The sequence below is a fragment of the Lycium barbarum genome, chromosome 7, assembly GCF_019175385.1.
Source record: "Lycium barbarum isolate Lr01 chromosome 7, ASM1917538v2, whole genome shotgun sequence".
Lineage (NCBI taxonomy): Eukaryota > Viridiplantae > Streptophyta > Magnoliopsida > Solanales > Solanaceae > Lycium > Lycium barbarum.
In genome coordinates this window covers 18,317,467-18,329,225 of record NC_083343.1, presented here as the reverse complement: position 1 = coordinate 18,329,225, position 11,759 = coordinate 18,317,467, and the positions used below count along the sequence as shown (strand labels likewise).

At 34.2% G+C, this 11,759-nt stretch overlaps 1 protein-coding gene across 1 annotated transcript; it reads left to right on the top strand.

The window, feature by feature from the left end:
• Positions 1–10,519: 10,519 nt before the first annotated feature.
• Positions 10,520–11,250, top strand: LOC132602184 (defensin-like protein 19). The gene is made up of 2 exons (XM_060315163.1): positions 10,520–10,620; positions 10,888–11,250. The coding sequence occupies exons 1-2, from the start codon at positions 10,560–10,562 to the stop codon at positions 11,085–11,087; spliced, it is 261 nt and encodes an 86-aa protein (XP_060171146.1). The 5' UTR covers positions 10,520–10,559; the 3' UTR covers positions 11,088–11,250.
• Positions 11,251–11,759: the final 509 nt, after the last annotated feature.

Genomic DNA, 11,759 nt, shown 5'->3' with positions numbered 1-11,759 from the left:
TCATAATCATCATAGAAACATTCTCATCTTTAACATCGTCATTCATATTGTAAAAACATGTCCGTTGTTGTTTTCATAAAAGCTTATAGAATCATAAATCTTTGACTCGGAAAATAGGGACATTTTGGAAAATATTTATGGATTATCAAGAAAGAAGTCATGCCTTTGAATCATGAACTCTATGAATCATGAATTTCTAGCTTTTGTGAATAAGAATATTCTTGGAAAACATTTATGGATTCACATAAAGGGATCATGGGACATTTGGAAAATACCTATTGGATTCATAAGAAAGGAATCATGCCTTTAGAAAAAAAGGGACTAGCCTTAACATACCTGTTCAACCTCCAGTTATCCACACTTATTCGTCCAAATTAGTGAGTCTACATTTAAGAGGATTCACACTATCATTAGACTCATCATAGTATAGTTATACTAGACTTTCAAGTCAAACTACTCTATATTCTACCGAAAATCGGGCAGCATCTCCCCTGTTTATATGCCTAGCCCGAAATTTCAATTCAGCAACCAACAACATCAAAAACAATACCAATAGTAATAACATCATTTCCAACACCAACAAATGCCATAAAACATCCCACATGCTAGTTTCCAACTTCTATAACTAACCAACTTACTATACAATTATTTAACGACTTTATCTCCATAAATAAACTGAAATCAATATTAATAAGAAGAGATTCATACCTTATTCTTTCTAGAGCAGCAATATCTTCAATATTCACTTTGAATCCAGCCAATTCCAACGCAAGACAAAACTATAATCGCAACTACACGTTACCTGGACCTCAATTAATATTCCGTCACTCGAAATTACTCAAAATCCTCACTTTTATGAGGTAAATATGCTCTATTTTGTTGCTGATTTTTCTGGAATATTTGGGAGATTTTATGACCAAAAAAAAGGGGTTTTGCCCCTTATATAGGGTGCCAAAGTCGGCAGCACTGTAGCACTGTAGCAGTGCTGTTTCTGCTCTGTCAGCCTGACTTGTAACGTTCATAATTCTGTACTCCGATGTCTTATCGATGAGAGGTTTGTTGCGTTAGAAACTAGACTCGGCGAAATTCATTTTAGGCTTTTGAAACACCTTAAAACTCCTAATATACTAGGAGATATGCCCCTCCAAAGTTGACAAAAATATGCCCAAAATCCTACCAACATTTCTCAAATTTTCGTCAAACTTATTTTCTTCAATTTGCTTGATCTCGAAATCTTCCGAAACTCTCCATACATAATATTTATCATTTATTATACTTGATAATAGCCATGTTCTTGTGTTTAAAAATAGTCTTTCCCAATTATGACTTACGAGATCGTAATTCATCATTTACTTCATAGTTGCATACTTCCCATGGCTTATACCTTCCAAAACATCATGGGACGTCTCCGATAATCCATTACTATGATGATGTACGTGGCATGCTCATGCTCTGAAATTGCGGGGTGTAATAAGATTAGCTGGAGTGGGGAACTGGGATGTCAATTTGCCTTAACCTTGTCTTGTTCACTTGTTCCTAAAAATGCATTAGCTGCCTTTAGGTGGCATTCAGTTTGGTACATAAAAGCTCAGACATAGGAGGGCCTTAGTCTTTCCTCTTTCCTGCAATGTCCACACACCTGGATTAGCTCTGTATGCATTTTATTTGATAAAAAGCCAACTGCTTTAGTTCATTTCATGGTGGTGTATTTTAGTATTGGTTGGCCTTCTCTGTGTGCCACATTTTGTGAGTGCTTTACCATTGTTATAAGCTTTGACTTCCCATCCTCGGCCATCCCATATCTGATACTGCAGCCTATGTTGTCTCTCCATGATCATGTTACTTTCTCCTTGTTCCATTTATGTTACACTGATAGGCTGTAGTTGTGTTATCCCCCATGACTGTGTGTTGTGGTCTTTGCCTCTTTGATTCATTTCAGTTTGCTTTGGGCCTCTTTCATGAATGTGTGTTTGGTCATACTTTTGCTACTTCAAATCCATAAATTTTACTTGATTGCCTCTGGTTCTTGGTTTGCATTGTGTTGTAAACCTGACTTGCTATGTGATGTATTTATCCTGGAACTTACCTATGTTTGTATGGACACATTGGTGTGGGATGAGGTAAGTTGGGGTAGGGTCTGGTCTTAGCCTTCCCCCGGTGACCAGCCATGTCTGGGGTTCGTTAAACTCCATGGAACTTGTGCAGCATCGAGAATACGGGGGCGGCGACTCTCCCTTCCTCTTTGTTACCAAACACCTGCCGGTAGGCCTTGTGGTATACATATATATACGCACCTGCATAATTGTTTTACTTCATTGACTCATAATTTACTTGATACATACATACATACTTGATACATGCCTTCTTTTGTGAATATAATTGTGATAAGTTAAGAAAATTATAAACTAACCGATTTTCCTTTTCCTTTTTCTCCCTCACCAAATGACCACCCGGGTCGTGTCAGCCTGCCTATTGGGCCTCAGGCCCAATAAGGAAAAAAAATTCTCCAAAGATATTGAGTCCGCGAAGATGAATTGAATAGCTAGGCGCGCAGAAGGCCCAGCCATCGGTGAAAATGGCCAGCTAGGGGCTTGGTACGCCTTAGTCTTTCCATTTCCTTTATTTGTTTCTTGTTTTTCTTTCATTTTGAGCTTTTGTGTACGTGTACAAAAACTTGTAAAAACTCATGTCATAGTGGAATCCTTATCTTATGAACTAGTAGTCTTAGGATAACTGTACTTACGTCGTTTAGATTGGCTCTAAGTCCCCAAAAGTATTTTTAAAACCCGGATTTAGCATAACGATTTTGACAACTTAAATAGACGATTAGCTAAACTATTTGACACGGTTTAATTTTAAACAAGAACAAAAAGAACATTTCAAAACCACAAATGTTGCAACATTGTTAAAGAAAAACAGACTGGTTTTAAAACCGAGGCATACTTTCTTTGTAAAGAATAAACCAAGTTTTTTTTTTTTCAAACTAAGGCTAAAGATAAGTGTTTTGAATCAAATTAAATGACAAAATTTGGTAAATATTAGGCCAAAAGTCCCACTGATTTTAGCAAAAATAATAAGGCCAGAACTGATCAAATTCGACACAAAACACAAAGGGCATTTTTGGGCCAAAGTCCATGCACGGATAAAAAGGGGAATGATATAGGCATCTCAAGTCTTTAAACACAAAACTCATTTGGGCCAAAAACGGGCAGACCTCTTCGAAAAAATGAGAGAATTATAGTGTTGGTTACAAAACCCAATCCGGGACCAATTTCATAACTTATAATAAAATGAAGTATGTTTTTTTTTAGTAACAAAACATTTGTATATACGAGTTCTTGGATAAAGCGTTCCAAACATATTAAACGGATCGAATCAAATAAAGTATGAGTTAAGCATGGACAAGATTATATATTCAAAACATAACAAATTTATATTTTCAAATAATATGTATAAAGATGACTACTTTATACTCATTTTCCAAACAAAATACATCATCCCTATATACAAAGGGGAAATTATTTTATCCAGATATTATAAATCCGAATCTATGTACCCTATATATAAAAGCAGTGTATTCAAAATTATTTTCTCAAAATGATATGCAAATGACAATATTTTTGTGAGAATAAATACTAAATAGACAGTTCTTGCCAAATACTCATACATTGGAATTCGAAGGTCAACCGTATAGTACGGATTCTTAATACTAGGGTGCCTAACACCTTCCCCAGGGGATTATCAGAACCCTTACCTAGAACTCAGGATTACGAAGGATTTTTAATGGTATTTGAATAAACCCTTCACCCTCGGTTTTCCTAATTTCCTAAAAATTAGGTGGCGACTCTTTTCAAAACAAAGTCCGAAAGAGCACCAACGAGTTCGTATTAGTTTTTATGCCTTAACCTGCGTACAAAGCGAACCGTTACAAGCACATTTGAATTATACTTGTATGTAAAGCAAACTAAATGAAAGAACTGTAAGTAATGAAATTAAAACTGAAACTTAAATTGAAAGCTAACTGACCTAAACATGTGAAGTAAAGATAAGAATACTTCCTAGTTTCTGAATGATGAATCACTCGTATAACTGTAAATATAAACTGTGGCCTAGGCCCAAAACAGATACAGGGGTTCAACATTAAGCAATTTATATTTCTAAGACTGAGAGACAACTGCTAGCATGATTTCTGTTTCTGATTATGGAACATAAGCCAATTAACTGATTATGTTCTTACTAAGACTCATGTGATGACAATACACAAGTCTATAATGATTAGTACTGAGTTCATGATAGTCAGAATGATAAACATGAACGAATTATGAAACTATATCCCTAGAAGATGGAAGTTCTACAATATATCATGAAACTAGGGCAAAACTATATTTTGAGTCAATTTACTAATGAGCAAGAATAATGAGGTGCAGGGAGAATCATAAACGTTCGCTAACGTAGATAGTTAGGCTCACATACCTGTAACGCTCCAAAACTTGAAGAAAAGGTCTAAACTTTTGAAGAAGAAACCCAAAGCTTAGAACTTGAAACCCTGAGAAGAGTTTTCACCGATTTTCGTAGCTACTGTTCATAGCTCAAACCACACTGCTCCAGACTTCCAAATATAATCTTCACCGTTCACATTTAAGATCTATATGTTGTGATAATTCATTTAAAATGTGGGCTCAATCCAACGGTTAAATTAGCAGATAACACCAAAGGAATCTGACTGGTCGGAGGGAAATCTCCAGCAAAATTACTAGGGTTTTGCGTTTGATTGAGCGCATCTAAATCAATCCTATTTAATGATTGTACTAACCATTAAATGTCTAAAACATAATAATAACTCCTTATAATCCATTAATGATTGAGGGGCTTACCTTTTTGAAGAAATCCCGAAGCTTCATTCCGAATTCGACCTTGAATGGATTTTTTCCAAAATCTAGCGCTTCCAAATAATTATTCGGTGTTAATCTACTATTAACTTAATAAAATTGACACAGGGATTTGAATAAGAACTCACCTTAGGTGTTCGATAGTAGCTCTAGTCGAAAATCCTTACATAAAGCGTTTTAGGGTAGCATTTATAGGTAATCATAAAGGCTTGGGCTTAAAAACCTAATCCTACAAGAATCGGGATTTCCATTTTACATGCCCTCAGTAAATCGATCATAACTTTTTGTACAGAACTCTGTTTGACATGGTCTTATATGGATGGAAAGGTATTCCGATGGGCTACAACTTTCATGGTTTGAGTTCTCTTCAATTCTCAACGGATGTTAACGAAATCAGGCTAGAAGACAGACCTGCCGTAAACTTAGCCAATTCTATCTAATATTAAGCGTCCTACTATTAGCCACCTTGCGACAATCATATCTCCTTGCTCCAATCTCCGATTGGCCTGATCCTTATATACCTGTAAAGGTACTTCCACGTACTACAACTTTCATTAAGGAACCATTTCAAAATTCTCAACTAATCAAGGGATTATGGTTGCCTGAAGTAGGCCCGTCGGCCACTTTCGTAAAACGTTCAAACCTTCAAATTTCCACTGAAACTCTAACGATACGAGTCTAACCTTTGTTGTAAGATACAGGGTGTAACGCTTCACAAATGCGGCCCTCCCATCGCAATTGCGGCCATGGAAAATGCGACATATCTTATTTTTAGCTTCCAAACCTAACCTGAATTCCTCCGGTTGTGATCCAAACATGCGTACAACTCCAAAAGCACTCCACAAACCTGTCGGAGATCTCAAATCATCATTCTAAGGTCGTCTAGCCACATATTTGACCGTGGTCAACTCTTATTCTTCAAAATCACTAGCTTTCAACTTAAACGTCAGGATCACTCCTGAGCCCCTCACGACTCGTCCAAGCCATTCAACTAATTCCTAAATTATCTTGCAAACCTGTGGGAACTTTCAAACCTCGACTCCGAGCTCATTAACCCCAAATATTAACGACTTTTGACAGCTCTTAGGTTTTCAAATTCCTAACTTTTGTTTTCTTCTCCAAAACGCACCCGAGTACATCAGGACCTGCGCCACCCGTCCCAGCAAGTCATAAAACACACAATATTAAATCTACAAGAAGTCTCATTTAGGTGAAAAGGGTTTTTATACTCAAAACGATCGAACAGGCCGTTATTAATTATTTCAAATGTTTAAACCGCCAGATTCAATTGCTCAGTACATATTTCACACAAAGCAAATATACCATTCAGTGTAGTGTCGTAAGTTCACATTAAACAAAGCAACATGTGTGTATATATATATATATATAATTATTCAGGATAAGCCTGAAGAGGGGGAAAAAAACAGGGTAAAACCTTTAATCAACTTTATTACATTGTCACACATTCATAATCATACTAACTGCTTAGCTTGCTGGTGCAGTATTTATTATACATGCATAAATATAGATAGCTTCTTATTTTTTTGTCGAATAGACAAGTCTTCAGATTCTGAAGATCCCTGTGATTAATGGCAAGGAGAGTAACAATAGCAAGCGTATTTTGCCCAGTGATGATGTTTGTGTCCCCATTGGTATTTCTTACAAACTCCATATTCAGCTCCGAACCAGTGCTTGCAATGTTGGCTACATTTGTAAGAATAATGGCAATGTCCACGCCATTTGTGATTTTTCTTCCAACAATATTTACCTTCAGCCATTTGCATTTCTACATGAAACAGGAAATTTGCAAACGAAGAATAAGTATTTAATTAACATATACTCCCTAAATGACGTAATATACGAATCCGAAAAAGATTGACCGAGTCTATTACTATTTGGCAATATGTTCCTAGTACCATACTTAAATTAGTTCTGCTATAAAACATACGACCTTTCGAAGTATGCAGTAAAACTTGAAAACAGATAGAATAGACTATAGAGCACTAATTACTTCACCCTAATCATCTGAAATGTAAGAAAGTATAAACGAGACACTATACTTAAAAAGTGTGACAAAAAAAAATGAAATTAGTTATGAACTTCATCGCTAATATGTCGCTAAATTGCTCGTAGGTAAAGAAATTTTAGATATCCGTCGTTAACTGTCGCTAAATAGGACTAGTGACTAATTTTTCTGTTTGGCTACAGAACTTGTGCGTCGCTAATTCTTGTGTTTTGGTAGTGTGTGTGCGTGTGTGTAGTGTAATATAACGCTAATATAAACCCGCTTAAAGCGTTATTTGACTCACCAGTAGCAGCGACAAGGAGAAGACAGAAGAGAAGGGCAACGAAGGCTGTGTTTTTAGCCATGGCTACTTAGTTTTTTCTTCTGAATATATATCTTGGTGAGGGAACTGCGATTATAGGTCATGATATTTATAGCACGGTATAAGCTCAATATTGTCAACTTAATTATTTTCTTGACTAGTTCAAGAACATTACATCATAATTAACTACATGAACGAGTTAAAAGAACAATTCAAGGGGAAACATTCAAGTCACAATAATAAGATTATGGAATGGTTGACAATGAGAACGCTAATGTAGGAATTTAAATAGACCAAGTGTGAAGATTATGCCGACCAGTTTGATCATTCATTAATAAAAGGATTAATATATACTGTAATTTACTTTCCACCTTGTAGCCAAATCTCTTTTATATACCTCTCCTTCACGGGGTATTTTTTAATATCATATTCTTTTTCCAATTGTATCTTTTACACACCTTTCAGTATTTGATCACTTTTTCCTAACGAGAGTATGTCGCCCAGGGCAGAAAAATGTGTTATACTTTTTTTTTAGAGGGAAAATAACACTCTATGTCTATTTGGAGAAAATATTTATTCGAAATGGCGCATATTTTTTATATTACCCGAAATGACCCTTGTATACATTAGTATACACGTTTATACAGGTTTATACATTGTCTACAGTAAGTGTATAATGTTGTATATCATGTGTAGAAACACTGTTAAAAAAAAAAAGTTGGTCATGCGAATGTAAATTAAAAATAGGATTACGTGGATGTAATATTTTACCCCATCTTCTTCATATTTATATACGCTAGGAATTTATTTTGTCAGTATTAGGAAATAGTATGGGCAATTTGCACGATTGTCCTTCATATGCACTGGTCTTTAATTTTTGTCCCTCAATTCACTGGTCTTTAGTTTTTGCGCTTCACTTAAAAAGGTGGCCGAAAATACCTGAGGTTCTGGGTTCAAAACCCAGCAGAGTAAAAAATAATAATAATTTCGCAAGGCATAGGTTTCTATGCCTATGCCTATTCGGGCGAAGTTACATAGAACCTATGCCCGAGACGGCAGACTTTGAGCCCGTTTGGATTGACTTATAAGTTACTTATAAGCTGTTTTCAGCTTTTTTTAGTGTTTGGCTGGTCAGCTTAAAGTCATTTTGCGCTTAAAATAAGCCCAAAAAATTAATTGGGCCCGTTTGGCTTAGCTTATCTAAAGTAGCTTATAAGTTTTTTCCAGCTTATAAGCTGCTTTTTTTAAGCCCATCCAAACAGGCTATTTGCCTTGTAAGACAAACTTTTAGTTAGGCCTTAAGGCAAAGTCTGTCGCATAAGGCAGACTCTTGAAAAAAGTCTTATCTTGTAATTTATTTATTTTTTTGACTGAGCGAGGGTTCGAATCCAGAACTTTGGGATATTTTCGACCACCCTTTTAAGTAAAGGGCAAAAATTAAAGACCACCCCAAAAGAAGGGTAATCCACGCAAAAAATGAAATGGTATCATGCCCAAAGGAATGAGATTAATGTTTCTTTTCCCTCCTAACTAATTGCAGACCTTTCTAACTTTGGACTTTAATTGCTAAAATGAAGGCGATTTTAGGAATTTACCAAGAATCACTTGACATTTAATATAAACCAAATTGCCCTAAATACTTTATCTGAAATATTGTTATATTATACTACTAATATATAAGCGGCTAAGAGAGGAGCTTAGGGTCAGCTAGGGAATTTACCAATATGTTCTTTTGCTCATCTGAATAACATGATTGGTTTAAAAGAGATTTTACAGTAACTATCGTATAAACTTGTGAGTTTCTATTTAATTATTATACTCCGATAATGTAAGATGTCCATTGATTATTTATGATAAATGTTAGATTCATACGCAAAATCAATTTAATTTTCTAGACGTTTTAAAACCGAATTTATTTATTATTTATTCCTGTAATATTGAATTTTTAATTGTGATTTAACTATTTAAAATTCATATCACAAATTAGATTATAGAATTACAACACAATGACATCCGAATTTTAGCTCCATCTGAATTTATGTGGCATCATTTCATATTAAACACACAGTTTAGAAACAAAAAATTTGAAACTTCTTCTTTAAAACATGTCATATGTTTTTGTGTAGTTATAAATCATCTCATTAAGGATAAAATGTAATTGTTTCTACATAAAAAAGTAAAATATTTTTGGGGCAAAAAGGTATTTCTTGTCTTGAAACAACAGTACTTTGAGTTCATCAATATTATTTCATTTTATCAAAATTTTGTTCAATTTATTGTTGATTGTTCAGTCATCTATTTCGGGTTTAAAATTTATCATAAATTCATAATATACATTATGTTAGAATAAGAAACAAAGAAAAAGGGATATTATATTTGTAACTTAATTACACTTTTTAACGTTATCATAAAAAGAGATAATGTAAATTCATAGAAAATTTAATCATCAAATTTCAACATTTTCAACTGTGTTTGGACCCGTGCGCAGCACGGGGTTTTGTAACTAGTTTCTGATACATGCTTAAATTTACTATTCGGGAATAATGTACAACTGTACGTGTACTTGAGGAAGATAGTATTATTTTATCTACATTTGTATTTAAATATTTTCGTTTTCCACTTGTACTTGGTCGCCACACAAATTCTAAAAATAGAAGCAACAAATTGTGAGCTTGATCAATTCAGACTCCTAAATACATTAGGAGCAATATATTAAATCGAAGATCCTCAAGAATGGTTCTTGATTATGTCTTTCTACACGATAATGTATGTTATTCTAAATCTTTCACGTAATTAAACTTCCAATGATGAACAAATCAAGAAAATTAGGATTTAATCATATACAATATATATTGCCATATCAGAAAATATTTTCGTAATATAACATATTACAGCAGGTTGATTATAATTTTTATCAAGCAATTACATGCGAAGTAATATTTATCGTAAAAATTTACTTATAATTATCTTATAAGTGATTTGATTGCATAAATATTTTAACTTTTATTTTGGGTTCACATTTGTGTTTCATACACGCATTTTTTAACCTTGAACGCGTCCAACCGTCTGATCATCATCTCTATCTTGATATAAGTTGAACCATTCAAGTTCCAAACTAGCTTTATCATAGTCTGTTCATCATCATATAATAATAGCATGGAGGGGAATTTATCTTTTTTCTTTTTTCCCTTGCTTGTGTATACTTGATAATTACTTAATCTTTGAAGTGTTCAAAAAAGAATTAAGTTGACAATACTGAGCCTCATATGCTATAAATATCACCATCTATGTTGCCAGTTTCCTCACCATATATATCCAAATTAAAAGGAAAACATAGCAAGCCATGGCTAAATGCACAGCCTTCATTGCCCTCCTCTTTTGTCTTCTCCTTGTTGCTGCTACTGGTGAGTCAAGAACTTTTTAAGCATACTTCTAGGTTTGGCTAAACTTTTTTATCAATTAGTGTGTTAGCTATAGTATTGGAAAATATTTAGTTTTATAAAGTCTCGTATCGAGTATGCAAATGCATCTAAAAGTTTAAACGGTTAGAAAGAGCATATCTTTAATCATTTGATTTTTATATTATGCATCACAAATCACATAAAGTCATGTTTTAACTATATCTCAAACACTTATATAAATTCTTGGTTTCCAATTTCTGTTTCATGCAGAAATGCAAATGGCAGAAGGAAAATATTGTTGGAAGAAAAATCACAAGTGGCATGGACCTTGCCACTATTCTTTCAAATGTAGCCAGCACTGCAAGCACTGGTTTGGAGCTGAATATGGTGTTTGTAAGAAATATCAATGGGGACACAAACATCATCACTTGACAAATTATGCTTGCTATTGCTACTCTGCTTGCCATTAATCAGAAGGAACTTCACAGTCTCAATATCAACTTGTCTTTGATCACAAAATAAGAAGCTATCTATTTATGTATGTGTAATAAATATACGCCAGCAAGTAGTTGGTGTATTATGTTTGTGTGACAATATAATAATAAGGTTGATCAAAGGCTTTAGCCTGACTTCCTTTTTCACTCTCTCTTCAGGCTTTGTCAGAATAATTAATCATGTTGTTTTCATTTAAAGTTGGTGTCACGACTTGATTTCTGAAGACGTGATTGGTATCTTGTGCCTTAACTAGGCGAACCAACTTGACTACTCTAACGTTAACATGCTTTATATGCTATGCAACTTTATGCAACCTTTGGAAAGAAGTAAAACATGAACATAACTTAGAAAAGTTAACTTTGAACTTTCATAATCATAACTAGAGGTGTACATAGACCGGGTTGGTTTGGATTTTTTAAATACCAAACCAAATCAATTGCGTCGGGTTTTTAAATTTATAAACCAAATCAAACCAAATCAATAAAATTCGCTTTCAACTTCGGGTTTTCTCGGGTTTTTCGGATGTTTTCTGAAAAAAGTTTTCATACAAAACATATGACTTTTACTTTAAATATTTCTTTAGTACTAGTAAGATACAACTATATAATTAAGGTATTTCTTAAGAAAATAACACAAAATGTGAGATG